Consider the following 15,131-nt stretch of genomic DNA (forward strand, 5'->3'; position numbering starts at 1 on the left):
GTGTTGTAAATATGGTTGTATAATGCATACACACTTTCAACATCTTCATTTGCTTAGTTTATTTTTCGGCTCGTGCGTTGGGGGGTAGGGGGTGGACGAAATTGGGCTCTGGTGCAGGCACCTTCACAATAACACACCCGATAGTTAAAAGAAATGAACTGATTACAAATTCTATTGCAGTTTACAAAATGATACAGCCGATCGGGGAAACAATGTAGGCCTATCATTTTTAAGCGTTATCATGTAACTGGTGCGGTATTCTCCACAAGACAAAATCCTTCCTCTACAGCATTTAGCACTTACGTTCAGACAGCTTCTGTGTGAACATGATCCTTTTATTAAAGAAATCCTCTTCGTTTGCTGCCGATCAAACCAAATCATTTTGTTTGACGCGCTCGCTGAACTCGATAACGGGAATTTTGAAATAGAAATATAATCGTCATTTTTATTTTTATTGGTGATGGTAATGTTTGAAAGTTTTCTGAGAAAAAAGATTAAATGTGTCTTGGAAATCATCTTAGATTCATGCTTTTGTCAGTTGTAAAATACTTTGTAGATTGTCGATGGTCGACGGTGATCCGGCTTCACTGTCACACGACCAAATTCATCGATCGCTATCGCCATCTATAACAAATAAAACATGGCAGCGTCCATGGCTCCACCGGTGAACTGGGTGTGCGTTCGATGAATGATTTATGAAAACCTGCCCGGAGTTGCATTTCTCTGACTCTATGTATTGAAATCATGCGAGTCCCAAAGATTATCTCGAAAACAATGAAAACAGAAGATAGAAATTCTTTATATGTACATGTATATAATATTCATGTATTAAAAAACATAATATAAACATTTTCAAATATAGTATTTAACATCATTCCATGTTTTACACAAACTGTACTCGATCACTGTATAATCATCAAAATATATCATCCAATCACAAATCTGTATATTAAAAACCTACTTAATACATATTTGATTCATTGGTGATAAATAAACTTCAATATTGTTTTCAATATATCAAATTTGTATAAAGTGGGTTTCGATCTTATTATCGTTTCTCCGGGTCTAAGAGTATACGGAGCTATTCTACAAATCTCTAATATCTCGATCAAATCAATTAGAATTAACTCAAACTGAATTCAAATACTAGAAACTATTTCTACTTATCACAGAGTAAACATCCGTTCTTTCACGCAACCCACGAATGACTAGAAACATCGAGAGACGACGACAATGTTTTATTTATAAGAACGCGCACCTTTGTTTCCACGATGATTTCGGGTGTTTTTTCGAGGTGTGAATAGCCGCACGAGTCGCCGCTTCAAAAGTCTCTCGAACTCCGTCTCGCGTTTTAGCCGAACATTCGATATAGTCCTCGGCACCGATGAGTTCTTTCATTAATTCCCCGTCGCATTCTTTAATCGGATATTGTTTAGTTTTCGCGAGTTCGCTGATCAGAACCGCATCGCAACGCAAGTCTTTCTTGTTACCGACCAATATGTACGGAACATGCGGACAAAAATGTTTGATTTCCGGAAGCCAGTTTTCCTTCACGTTCACCAGACTATCGGGGCTATCGATAGCGAAACACAGTAGAATAACGTCGGTATCCGGATACGATAACGGTCGCAGCCGGTCGTAGTCTTCCTGTCCGGCCGTATCCCATAAAGCCAGTTCCACTTTCATATTATCGACCTCGATATCGGCGACGTAAGTCTCGAATATCGTCGTGATGTAAATCTCGTCGAATTCATCGCGACTGAACGCTAACAACAGACACGTTTTACCGCAAGCTCCGTCGCCGACGACGACTAGTTTTTTACGAATGCTTTCCGCTGGTTTATTCTTGTTCTTCGGCGACATTTTAGTCGGTATTTTCCACTAAGTTCTGTAGCTAACTTCCACTTAGTTCTGTAGCTATGTTCCACTAAGTTCTATAGCTAAGTTCCACCGAGATCTGTTGATTTGTTTCTATAAATCAATATTTTCCACTAATTTCTGTAGATCGAAGATGTATATCTATGAATCAATATCTCGCACTAAGTTCTGTTGTGGTTGTTCCGTCTGGTTCTTGCTTGTCTATTGAACATGTGCTCGAGTTGACTGAGGTTTTATACTCGAAGCGCAGTTGTTCTATATTTAGACATAACCAGCGAGAGCTGTGATTGGCTGTTCAGTTGTTTCGCGTCCTTCACGCGATCAAAACAAGGATTAATAAAGAGTAATTGATTACAATCATTGGTGCAATATTAGTCATTTATTCACCGGGTATTTCCGGGTTCGATGATTCCCTGTCACTATTGTTTATAACTGTTAATCTCGAATAAGACTTGAAAATTCATTAAAACCTTTTTTCAAGCTTATTTACTGTTATTTTGTTTATTTTCACGTTTAAGATGGTATGAATTATAGTATACAAATATGTGAAGGAATATAGAACTATTTACAATCATAGATCAGGATTTATCATCAGTCAACATCTCACTCATTACTATCTGCAGAAAACGCGATCATATCATTAACGCTGTTGTCTTTTGGGATTTCCGTGTCTACAAGTTCTAAAAAATCTTTGGTTTGGGCAGAAGCTAAATCTATTCAATCCAAATTTGTGACAAAGATCATTAAGATCTTTTTGATTCCGATGAAAAATTATGAAATTTCCTTATAAGTTTGCTGCGTTTATCATGAATAAAGTCCACAGTAAATGTATTGACTAAAACAATGAGCCACGTTATCATTCTGCAACGTTGAAACGTGTCACAAAAGAATTTTTCATTTCCTATTTCTAGTCATAGTACATCAAGATAAAGTAATCATTTTTTTCTAGATCACTTTAGGGCCATCGCTTTCTGCTGATATGTCGTGTGTCACGACATATTTCAATAAGCGTAAATCATGCTAATATTTTAATGTTTCTAAAAAAGATTAAATATCGGGATGATGTATATCTACGGTATCACGCGGGTGCATCTTAGAACGAAGTCCTAAAAGCTGTTTCTCGCGAAGCTATTTTCCGAGCATTTCTGATTTCATTTCCGAAGTCGGTAAAAAATGTTTTCTGATGAATCTTAGTTTATTGCTGCATATTTCTATATCAATGTTCATAAACTGCCGGATATACCAGTTTATATCTAGATCCTCTATTCATTTGCCTTCGATATTTCTGAAATAAAGACTATTTTTTGGCGTCTTCGATCAGAGCTATGCGTAAATTTCGAGGAATTTAGATGTTAGAGAAATTTTCAGGGTATAACCACAGAATGCACTGCAGTGCGTGTGCGTGGATTCTTCAACACAAGGTGCAGTCTGTTTTTCTGAAATGCTCATCATTTTGCGGAGGTTGAATGTTTTGAAGGCTGGAATCTGTTTGAATCATTTGATTTTTCTTGAGCCGGCAACAACAGATAAAAAAGTTTTGTAGCCTTCCCCGGAGCTAGAGTCGAATCTAACTCGCAGCATTTTCCGGAACTGGTGCAAGATTTTGTAGCTGAAACCTTTACGATTTGATGTTCGAATTATATTTTCATTCAACTCTAATAGAAAGAATCTTAGAATGTTCCCTATTATTCGATCAAATTGGTTTAGTCCTCGCAGCTGAGACAATCGTTTCGTTGACAACTTATCCAAATGATGACTTATACTTAGTTAATTGAACTGGAAATACGCAAATTAGGCCTCAGAAATTGTGACGACTTATCGCAAGTTTGATTCTAAAAATAATCTGAAGATATTATGGAGATTTGGATAAACGGAGATATAAAAATGATTCAATTTTTACCTACGACGAAGAGATCATTCAAATAAACAAATAACGGATGAATTTCTCCTATAAAGTGTATATTTTCATATCGTTCAAAAACCAAGACGTGAATATTCCCTGATACTGGGATTTCCCAGCAGGTAATAGACTGACTATGAACTGAAATGTTTGTTCAAATTTCCACCATCAAACGAGGAGACGCAGTAGCTCTTAATTAAATGATGACCTGTAGAGCAGTACGGGAGGCTGGGGATTGTCGGTATACCTGGTTTTATCTCGGCTTCTATCAACTTCTGATCAAATAAACTGCTTCACTGAATCATGACAATGGATAAAACGTTACGTCTGCTTACAGCGTAAAAAGGCCCGCGATGAGGCCTCTTCCTTTAATGAGAACTTGTAAGACACGACATCTTATCTCAAATCTTTAGAATCATTAATTGGCCTCATAATTTTTTTCTTTGATTGTGACCTTACTCTATCCTAGAATGATCAAGATCATTAATACTACTACCACACCTTTCTCCCTGTATCCATTTCCCATTAGTCCACTTTCTTTAATCTAGACTATCTATGAATTGATGTAATCTATTCGAATATTCTACCAGGACCCAATTAGCCAATTCCGTTGGGGTAATTTGAACTAGAGCTAATAACGCCTCCATTGACTAATTGCATCTTGGGATATCTCGCAGCGATGATAAAGTGTGTAAGTTAGTTTGGGATGGCGATAGTGATAAATTATGACGTTCACCTAATTTGCTCGATCCTAGATTCATTTGATAGGATGTGTCTATTTGTCGAACACTCGCACGAGAGACTGCGGGGTTTTTTATAAAAGGTGGAAAAAACTCCATCTCGAATGGAAAAATCATTGCCTTCACTTGACACAGAAAAGAAAATGTTCGCCTTTTAGCTGATTTCGAGGTTTCATAAAGTGTTTATTTATTTTTCGCTGATTGATGAATGTTTAGTGTCACAATCTGAGAAATGAGCGACGACAATCAGTTTTTGATTAAAAATTCTACCCTGTGCGATCTAGTTGTTGCGATAATTCTGATAGATTGTGTCATTTCTGCTTCTGAATTTCATAATATTGAACTAGAACAGAAAGAAGGTCACTATTATTCATCGTTTCATCGTCGCATAAGTGGCTTTTTCTTCAGAATTTTTGTATTTCCAGAATTATCAGGGTTCTTATAGATCGGGCCGAGAAATATCAAGTAATTCTGAATGATTTCTTGAAACTCTGGGTAAAATGAGGGAATTTGAATTTGAGGTAACTCGTCGTTGCTGGTGATGAGTGGCACAAAAATCTCTGAAAAGGAAGTCCTTCACTGAGGATATCTAATAATTTTCGTTCAAGGGTCAGGAAAATCATAGAATTATCAAGAAATCATGGATTCCGTGATGTGTAAGAATCCTGTGATAGTATTTTGTTTCGTATGATAATAATATTTATATTTGTATTTTCCAGTCTCTGATTCATGAATTGCGTATCACGAATCAGTTAATGTATCTGAACCCTCCGCTTGAAGATGCTCGTTTTAACCTCCTACAAGATCTATTCCTATGGGAAGCGATTATCGTCAAACTTCCGCGAATTCAACATTCGAGATATCAGGTTCGTAATCATAAATGTTTTATCTTTCCATTCATTCTTCTCCGAGAAGAATATCAGTAACTTTTCTGAAAAAAAAAAATTTGTTTCTAGGTTGGTTTGGACGTTGATTCAGACATGGACGCCACGTACCGTAACGTACTCACTAAACTGCCCTCAGGACAGATGATACTTGAAGATGGTTACGCCGCAGTCGGTAAACTCGTACGCAATGTTGCTGAATATGTCGGAGTAAGTGCCGGATTGAATCATCCGTACATCGGTAACAAGAAATAAAAATTCTATGGTTTCTTCTTACTTGTCTTGATCGATATTCCCATCCCTGTGAGCCTAAAAAAAGTGAAATAGTTAATAACCCACAAGAATGGCTTTAATTGTGCCTTCTTAATTCTTCGTTTTTTGGGCGAGGATCCCGACCCTTGTGAGCTTCTGACCCCGACCCCTGTGAGCTTCGTGCCTAGACCGCATTCACCTAAATCACCTCTAAGACATGGCGTGATCCGCCCCTGTCTGGTTTAAGCGAAATTTTGTCATATATTCATTCGTCTGAACAACACGAGAGTTCATGATACTCAGTAAGCCTATTATCGTCATATCACAGTGTGATAAATACCAGACATGTATCAATAGTTGTCTCACTAGAGATGAGACTGACATGTCTTACAGATTAATATCTCTAGTACTGTTTTGATTATCACTTTCTGTCCCAGTTTCTGCCGATGTCTCACAAATCCTAGTTCTTACTTTAGATTTTAGCCAAATGTTATTTCTGAATTGTTTATTTTCTGTGAATTAAATAGCAATGGTTTGAGTACCAGACACTGTGGGATCTGCAGCCGGACACGATCTATAACCGGTTGGGTGAAGATCTCGAGAAATGGATGGCGCTTCTCGAACAAATCAAGTAAGATTCGTCTAGAACTGTAGCAAAAATGAGCTCCTGAAAATAGAATCGATGATTTAGAATATCGATTTCCACTTGATAATGGATGCTGACAAAAATTCTGAATTTTTGATGCTGATGATAGTTCTTTTATGCGTGACAGATGCCATATTGCTTGTTCATGCAGATTTACGAGTTTGTGAATCCTCCCTCCCTTCAATTATCTTTTGTTGTTATATATGGCACGTCTCCAGCTATGACACTATGAGTTAAGCTTTTTATCCATCATTCATAATGATGATGTTATGAAGTACGGCAGTGTCACCCGGTGGTTGAAAAGTTGAAGGTAAATAAGAAGTAAGTTAGATACTGGTATGACTTATGTACGCCACCCTACTGACTGCTCTACATCGTGTAACCTGAATAAACGAGATATTTCTATTAATAAACGAGATACTGACACGACTGTACGTGATGAGTGAGGATTCAGAGATCATCCAACTGGTTCGCTAGTAGATACAACTCAGTTACCGCGCTTCAAATTCTTCCACGTTTGGAAGAAATTTTTCCCTTGAAATAAATCAATCTGCGGTTAAAACTATACCAGATGTTCTGTAGACGAGTATTTTATCTATTTGATGACTTTTTTTATAATAGTTGCACATTCATGGCTTAGATTGAGGATCAGTCTAAGACTAAGATTGATTCACAGCCAATCTAACAACTTTAGACTAGTCAATGTTTGTGAATGCGTAGCATTGATTTGTTCCATTCTTAATTGGTTAGTTTGGGGTACTAGAACTAGCAATAGTATGAACGGGCTTTAGTGTCAATTAAAAGTTATAAATAAACTCTTACTTTTTGCAGAACTGCTCGAAAAACATTTGACACGTCGGAAGTGAAGAAAGAATTCGGTCCGGTTATCGTTGATTTCGGTAAAGTGCAGTCGAAAGTTTCTCTGAAATATGATTCGTGGCATAAAGAAGTGCTCGGTAAATTCGGTTCGATGCTCGGCAATGAGATGTCTGATTTCCACGCAAACGTTTCGAAGGTAAAGATCTATCTGCTTCTATTACCGGCTGGGGTCAGATAGATATCCGGATTGTGATCAGTAACCGCTTATGTTATTTTACCTCGACACGAAAAATGTTGAAAAACCTGAAAAAATAATGCAATAATAATAAAAATAAATAATATGTGTCTTATATAGCGTTAAATCCAGCCAAGCTGCTCAGAGCGCTTAACATTTTCGGTATTATTACCCAGGCCAATTTTATACTCTAACAAGTATCAGTCATCTCTCCCTGGGGAGAAGTAAAACCGAGCTGCTAACAAGCGCTCAGTAGTCTTATCAGGCCAGGTACCCATTTACTCCTAGGTGGAGAGAGGCAATGAGGATAAGTGTGTTGCCCGAGGACACTACGGCAATGTACGGGGTTCGAACCCACGACCTGGCTTCCCAGAGCCGAACGCTCTAACCACTCAGCCACAACCGCTCCAATGTGAAAATGCCGATTATATGGATGTGAAAAAATGTGTAAATTTCCAGAGTTCATCAATCTAACCCCTGCTACTGGTATATTATGAAAGCGTCCCAACGTTCTTGAAGTAAGATTATGAGTTGTATATGTTTTTCTCTGATTATAGTCTCGTGGTGATTTAGAACAGCAGTCAATAGATACAGCCAGTACGTCTGACGCGGTCGGATTCATCACATACGTCCAGTCTCTTAAACGTAAGATGAAAGGTTGGGAGAAACAAGTCGAGTTATACACTCAAGGTCAGCGGATCCTCGAGCGCCAACGTTTCCCGTTCCCGGGCAACTGGCTTTACAGCGATAACATCGAAGGCGAATGGGGCGCGTTTAACGATATCATCAAACGTAAAGACGCGACGATACAAACGCAGGTCGCGAGTTTACAGATGAAAATCGTCTCCGAAGACAAAGTCGTCGAAAACAAGACGGTCGATCTGTTGGGAGAATGGGAGAAAGAAAAACCTGTACAGGTATGATTTAACTGAGCTCTGATAATATATGTGCTTTACCCGTTTAAACTGTGAAGAGGTAATAATTCACTGTGTATAGCAAATTAACACTTGAGTATGCAACCCACAATGAAAAAATCGAAAATTCTAGAATATCAAAAACATTCCTTGACAGTGGCTTTTACTGACCTGACTATCACTGCTATTTTAAAGTGATTTCTACTCTTTTATGAGCTCAATTACTCCTGAATATATCAAAATACTTTCAAAATCAGGATCATTTCTAATTCATTTCCGATTAATCAACTATGTTATATTTCAAATTACTCTCATTCGTGGTGACTACTTCAAATAGTAGTCGGGTCTTGTTTTTCATTGATAAACATTTCGATATTCTGAACATCTCTCAGTTGTTTTCATTCTGGGTTTGATTCTCTATTCTGTACTGCGTTTTACAGGGAATGCTGAAACCTGAAAACGCTACGAGCGCTCTCGCGATCTTCGAAGGTAAATTCGCAAGACTGAAGGAAGAAAGAGACAATGTCGGTAAAGCTAAAGAGGCGCTTGAACTAGCTGAACCAGGTTTGTAGTATTCAAATACATTTTTTAATCGTTGCTTCCTGTGATGAATCTGAGTTCAAGGATTTCATACTTACAGGAGTTCTAAGTCCAAACGAGGAGAGAATGCAAGTCGCGCTCGAGGAACTGCAAGATTTGAAAGGAGTTTGGTGCGAACTCTCCAAAATCTGGGAACAGATCGATGACCTTAAAGAGAAACCATGGATTTCTGTAGCTCCACGAAAGGTAATTTCATCGTCTGCTTACTGTACATTCGCATTTAGAAACGATGTTTTCTAAACCTTCGTATTTTGATATTTTCTATTTTAAGCTGAGACAGAGTATAGATACTCTGTTATCACAGTTGAAGGAACTTCCCGCCAGATTGAGACAATACGCGTCGTATGAACACGTGAAAAAGACACTGCAGAATTATAACAAGGTTTGTTACTTATAAATGATGTGATTTTTCCTCATTCACCCCGACACTTAAACATATTGATTGAATTTGACTATAGATGAACATGCTGGTGATCGAACTGAAATCTGAAGCGTTGAAAGAACGTCACTGGAAACAGTTGATGAAGCGTTTAGGAGTATCGTGGGTACTCTCTGAGCTAACGCTCGGTCACATCTGGGATGTCGATCTCAACCGTAATGAAATGGTCATCAAAGAAGTCCTGCTCGTCGCTCAAGGTGAAATGGCTCTCGAAGAATTCTTGAAGCAGGTAACTGATTAATACTACTGAAAAAATCCAGGGTCCTAACACATTTAGAGGATTCTGTTCCTTATCTTGAGAAGTCTGGGAATTTGAATGTATGGTGTCTTATTATTCTTGCTGGTGACAAATGGTACAAGGAACTTCTTGATAAGAAACAACCTTCACTGATCGCTTTTGGTCAAGGGAAATATTAGGGATTTTTGATTCCCTGTAAAAACTCTAAAATATGTATCAATGATATTTTTCTAGGTCAGCGAAGTTTGGAGAAGTTACGAACTCGAGTTGATAAACTACCAGAACAAATGTCGCCTGATTCGAGGTTGGGACGATCTCTTCAACAAAGTGAAAGAACACATCAACAGCGTCGCCGCGATGAAACTGTCTCCTTACTACAAACAGTTCGAAGAAGATGCGATCTCGTGGGAAGATAAACTCAACCGAATAAACGCTCTATTTGACGTATGGATCGATGTTCAGAGACGTTGGGTCTATCTGGAGGGAATCTTCACCGGTAGTGCTGATATCAAACACTTACTGCCCGTTGAAACTTCACGCTTCCAGAGGTAACTTTCAAAATATCTTCAGATTAATTGTTACTCACTGGGGTTTTTACGGATCAGGGAAATCAATGTCTGAAAGGGGTGGATTCTAGGCTGAAATGGGTGAGTCAAGGTTGCAGAATGAAATGTACAGAGATAACCCAGGGAAAATCAGGGAATTGTGACTCTTCCTAAGTCGAGGAATTAGATTTTTTGGTGTCTTGTTTTTCTTGTTGATGATGAGTGCCACAAAGAACCCCTTGATAAGAAACAGTTTGACAATATTTTAGGATGTAATCAGAGAATTTCTTTCGGTGGAAGGTCAGGGAAATATCAGGGAATTTTGGATTCCCTGATCTCTCTTTAAGATCCGTGGCAGCCTGTAGATGATAACTGTGGCCTTGTGTTTTTAGTGTAAGCACCGAATTCTTGGGATTGATGAAGAAAGTCTCCAAATCACCTCTAGTGATGGATGTACTGAACATCGCTAATGTTCAACGACAGCTTGAAAGACTGGCCGATCTGTTGGGTAAAATTCAGAAGGCCCTCGGAGAATACTTGGAGAGAGAAAGGGCTTCATTCCCCAGGTATGTGGAAACACGTAATGTCATCGTGATACCATTATGTTAACACTTTCACAGGATTAGTTAACACCTAGCTATTGACTGTCTGTGTTATATAAACAGTCTCTGTGCTAAATAATTTCTAACTTACAATTATGGTAACCTATCCGAAAATAGCCATCCTTTTATAGATCAGAAAAATTGAAGTTCTCTAGGATATTTTGATGAATTTATTCATAAATTTTTTGGCAGATTCTACTTCGTCGGTGATGAAGATCTGCTGGAGATCATCGGAAACAGCAAGAACGTTCCACGTCTGCAGAAACATTTCAAGAAAATGTTCGCCGGTGTTCATTCGATCATTCTGAACGATACGGACGACGTCGTTCTCGGCATTTCGTCGAAAGAAGGCGAAGAAGTGAAATACCACGCGCCGGTCGTAATCAAAGAGCATCCGAAAATCAACGAATGGTTGACGATGGTCGAGAAAGAGATGAGGGTAACGCTGGCTCAGTTGCTCGCTAAAGCCGTAGGCGACGTAACGGCGTTCGCTTCAGGCAGTATTGATCCCGAAGAATACCTGAAATGGGTCGATAAATACCAGGCGCAGCTGGTCGTGTTAGCCGCACAGATCTCGTGGTCGGAAAATACAGAGAATTGTCTGCAGCAGATAAACGGCGGAGAGGATATGACTCCGATGACTACAGTTCTAGCGTCGGTTGAATCGACATTGAACGTACTCGCCGATTGCGTACTCCATGAACAACCTCCGGTCAGACGCAGAAAACTTGAACACTTGGTACGAATAATTCTGCACAAAATTTGTTCATATATTCTCACGATTAGTTCGATTTGATCAATGTTTATTTTATAATTCAGATCACTGAGTTGGTTCATCAACGCGACGTCACCAGGATGTTACTTAAGAACAACGTCAACCATCCCAAGTCGTTCGATTGGCTCATGCAGATGAGGTTCTACTTCGATCCGAAGAATTCCGACGTGCTTCAGCAGTTGTCTATACAGATGGCGAATGCTAAATTCAATTACGGTTTCGAGTATTTGGGCGTACAAGACAAACTAGTACAAACACCTCTGACTGATCGCTGCTATCTGACGATGACTCAGGCTCTAGAAGCCAGACTCGGAGGTTCTCCATTCGGTAATTATTTCATCGAAAAACTTCAAAATAACTTATGGGTCATTTCAACGTAATGGGTTGAACCTTGTACAGTAGTGTAGTATATCCAGGCAAGACTTGTGGTAACATTAGCTCTGATTTTATTTCTCCTCTTGAAGAGATGACCTGAGATTCACAATTACGTATGCTAGGGGTTAAAATACGATTGTCACTTCTCCGCAAGGGGAGATGTCATTATTATTACCAACAAGAATGAGTGCCTTTGAACTACATGTATAAAGAAATCAATTATTGATATGAATGTTAATGATATTCAGGACCTGCTGGAACTGGGAAAACGGAATCGGTGAAAGCTCTAGGGAATCAACTCGGTCGATTCGTGCTCGTGTTCAACTGCGATGAGACGTTCGACTTCCAAGCGATGGGTCGTATATTCGTCGGTCTGTGTCAGGTCGGAGCGTGGGGCTGCTTCGACGAGTTCAATCGACTGGAGGAGAGAATGTTGTCGGCCGTCTCGCAACAGATTCAAACTATACAAGAAGCGTTGAAAGAGAAAGCCGGCTCCGGTTCAAAGGGTAAACTAAGTATGTGTCAGTTGAGATAGCGGTCTCATACATTCACATTTGCTTCAGTTTTATGCTAAGTCTTCAATTTTCATATTTCAAGGTACGATTGCTGTTGAAATCGTCGGCAAACAAGTGAAAGTCAATCCAGATATGGCGATTTTCATCACGATGAATCCCGGTTACGCCGGACGTTCCAACTTGCCGGATAACTTGAAGAAACTGTTCCGCAGTTTAGCTATGACTAAACCGAACAGACAGCTGATCGCTCAGGTCATGTTGTACTCGCAAGGTTTCCGTACAGCCGAGAAACTAGCGAGTAAAATCGTTCCATTCTTCCAGTACGTATAAATTGATTTACAGCCGCATTTCAAGTTCTCTTGCTCCAAATACATGTTGTATTTCTCTGTATTTCACTCAGATTGTGCGACGAACAGCTATCTCCGCAGTCTCATTACGATTTTGGTCTGCGTGCGTTGAAGAGCGTCCTGGTGAGCGCCGGTAACGTGAAAAGAGATCGAATCCAGAAAGTGAAGGAAGATCTCGAAGCGAGCGGAGAAGAAGTCAACGAGAATCTGATTGCTGAGAACCTTCCTGAACAAGAGGTTTATATCAATCACCGATTGACTCTGTCAGTGCTGACTAATTAATACCTGAATATGCTGGAGAAAATTTTAAAATTTTTAAAACTCTGATGCTGATTCTGATGATGAAACTGTAGATGCACTAAAAGTGTTAAGAGAAGCTGATATTTTATGAATAACGAAATTAACGTTTCTAATAAATTTGTTTTTGGTTTTAGATTTTGATTCAGAGCGTTATGGAAACGATGGTACCGAAACTGGTCGCTGAAGATATCCCGCTATTGAACAGTCTATTGACCGATGTGTTCCCGGGTGTCGCGTACTCCGCTAACGAAATGAAAGCTCTTCGCGCTGAAATCGCGAAGGTTTGCGCCGAGTTGTACCTGACGTACGGCGAAGGCGATGAACAAGGAACGAACTGGGTCGAGAAAGTGTTACAGTTGTATCAGATTACGCAACTTCACCACGGATTAATGATGGTCGGTCCTAGTGGCAGCGGTAAGAGTGCCGCCTGGCAGGTTCTGCTGAAAGCTCTACAGAGATTGGAAGGAGTTGAAGGCGTTTCTCATGTCATTGATCCGAAGGTATCTTTTCAAGTTTCAGAATTTTCGAATTCACTTCGACGTTGCTTCTGTTATTTTCATCATATTTTACGCTTATTTTAGTCGATCAGTAAAGATGCGTTGTACGGTAGCATGGATCAAAATACTAGAGAATGGACTGATGGACTCTTCACTCATATTCTCAGAAAGTAAGTCTTATTTTCTTTAAAAACAAACTCTGTAAAACGTATTTGAATCGTTATCAATAAATGATATTGAATTGTAGGATTATCGACAATGTCCGCGGTGAAATCAACAAGCGTCAATGGATTATTTTCGATGGTGACGTCGATCCAGAATGGGTGGAGAATCTGAACTCTGTGCTGGATGACAATAAACTACTGACTCTCCCGAACGGAGAACGTCTAAGCGTTCCACCTAATGTAAGCAGTGTTTACTCAGTATCAGGGGTCGAATTAATGTGAACAATATGATGAAATTCTTCTGAGAAAATGTCAAAAGTCAATTGTAAGGTTGTGAAACAAGGTCTTTATTCATAAGTTCATCAATTGAATCCCTTACATTCTATACAGCACTGGTCTTTTACATCTTACATCAGTTGCGATATTGATTGTAAATTGTTGATGTTTTTTAGGTGCGAATCATGTTTGAAGTACAGGATTTGAGATACGCGACGCTGGCTACCGTCAGTAGATGTGGTATGGTCTGGTTCAGCGAAGACGTCCTCTCGACCGAGATGATCTTCGAAAACTATCTGTCGAAATTGAAGAATGTGCCGGTAGAGGAAGGCGAGGAGGAGTCGCGTAGAGGAGAACAAAAAGATGAGGAGATATCTCCGATTCTGCAGGTACGGTGTACTTAACAAACCTCTCATTCAGTGACCTGGAAAACTCTGGGCATCTGAAAAAAAACTCAGAGAATTTGTTAATTTTATGGAAAGGTTTGCTATATTCAAGGAATTACTATGATAATTGTTACGTTATTCAGGTTCAGAGAGATGCTTGCGCATTGTTAACTCCGTCGTTCACGTCTGATGGTTTAACTATTCGTTGTATGGAATACGCGGCCACTCAGGAACATATCATGGATTTCACACGTCTGCGAGCTCTCGGTTCGTTGTTCTCGATGCTCAATCAAGCCGTCAGAAATGTTCTATCGTACAACCACAATCATCCTGATTTCCCGATGCAGGTCGGTGTTTTATTCTATCCTGAATTGTGTGAATATTTACATAAACTATAAAATTGATCTCTACGTCTAATGTTATGTTTCATAGCAAGATCAACTGGAACGTTATATACCTAAAGCGTTAGTGTACGCGTTAGTGTGGTCGATGTCGGGTGACGGTAAACTGAAGATTCGTAAAGAACTCGGTGATTTCATCCGCGGTATTACAACAATTCCACTTCCACCGAACGCAGCCACTCCTGTCATCGACTATGAGGTATGTGTGTAAATATGATCCGTCTATTCTGAATAGATTCAATTTCAGTTTTCATAGACAACGGTGCAGCCGCTTACCTAGAAATCCGAGAAATGTCAAGGAAATTTCTTTTCTTTAAAAAAGTCAGGGAATCGTGTAAAAAAGCTAAATATCTGGGAAAAGTCGGGGAAATTTGCTGAAATTGCGCGACTTAAATGAAACATT

At 39.3% G+C, this 15,131-nt stretch overlaps 2 protein-coding genes across 5 annotated transcripts in view; one reads left to right on the forward strand and one right to left on the reverse strand.

The window, feature by feature from the left end:
• The window catches only part of LOC141900788 (cytoplasmic dynein 1 heavy chain 1-like), a 49,916-nt gene that overhangs the window by 17,049 nt on the left and 17,736 nt on the right, over positions 1-15,131 (forward strand). For all 4 annotated transcript variants that reach the window (XM_074787835.1, XM_074787851.1, XM_074787829.1 and 1 more), the window contains exons 18-39: positions 5,238-5,384; positions 5,475-5,612; positions 6,182-6,285; positions 7,132-7,315; positions 7,912-8,271; positions 8,709-8,832; positions 8,909-9,054; positions 9,140-9,250; positions 9,327-9,536; positions 9,780-10,093; positions 10,483-10,656; positions 10,885-11,431; positions 11,512-11,794; positions 12,091-12,357; positions 12,440-12,677; positions 12,758-12,941; positions 13,139-13,504; positions 13,586-13,671; positions 13,749-13,905; positions 14,118-14,330; positions 14,471-14,674; positions 14,760-14,927. In XM_074787835.1, the coding sequence (XP_074643936.1) occupies positions 5,238-5,384; positions 5,475-5,612; positions 6,182-6,285; positions 7,132-7,315; positions 7,912-8,271; positions 8,709-8,832; positions 8,909-9,054; positions 9,140-9,250; positions 9,327-9,536; positions 9,780-10,093; positions 10,483-10,656; positions 10,885-11,431; positions 11,512-11,794; positions 12,091-12,357; positions 12,440-12,677; positions 12,758-12,941; positions 13,139-13,504; positions 13,586-13,671; positions 13,749-13,905; positions 14,118-14,330; positions 14,471-14,674; positions 14,760-14,927 (4,725 nt within the window). The remainder of the gene's footprint in view (positions 1-5,237; positions 5,385-5,474; positions 5,613-6,181; positions 6,286-7,131; positions 7,316-7,911; positions 8,272-8,708; positions 8,833-8,908; positions 9,055-9,139; positions 9,251-9,326; positions 9,537-9,779; positions 10,094-10,482; positions 10,657-10,884; positions 11,432-11,511; positions 11,795-12,090; positions 12,358-12,439; positions 12,678-12,757; positions 12,942-13,138; positions 13,505-13,585; positions 13,672-13,748; positions 13,906-14,117; positions 14,331-14,470; positions 14,675-14,759; positions 14,928-15,131) is intronic.
• Positions 840-2,091, reverse strand: LOC141900963 (ras-like GTP-binding protein rhoA). Its single transcript, XM_074788000.1, has one exon. The coding sequence runs from the start codon at positions 1,861-1,863 to the stop codon at positions 1,243-1,245; it is 621 nt and encodes a 206-aa protein (XP_074644101.1). The 5' UTR covers positions 1,864-2,091; the 3' UTR covers positions 840-1,242.

Source organism: Tubulanus polymorphus, chromosome 1, assembly GCF_964204645.1.
Source record: "Tubulanus polymorphus chromosome 1, tnTubPoly1.2, whole genome shotgun sequence".
Classification (NCBI taxonomy): Eukaryota; Metazoa; Nemertea; class Palaeonemertea; order Tubulaniformes; family Tubulanidae; genus Tubulanus; species Tubulanus polymorphus.

Bases quoted from the DNA above. Each gene is read 5' to 3' on its own strand.
- LOC141900963 (XM_074788000.1), bottom strand. From the start codon at position 1,863: ATGTCGCCGAAGAACAAGAATAAACCAGCGGAAAGCATTCGTAAAAAA.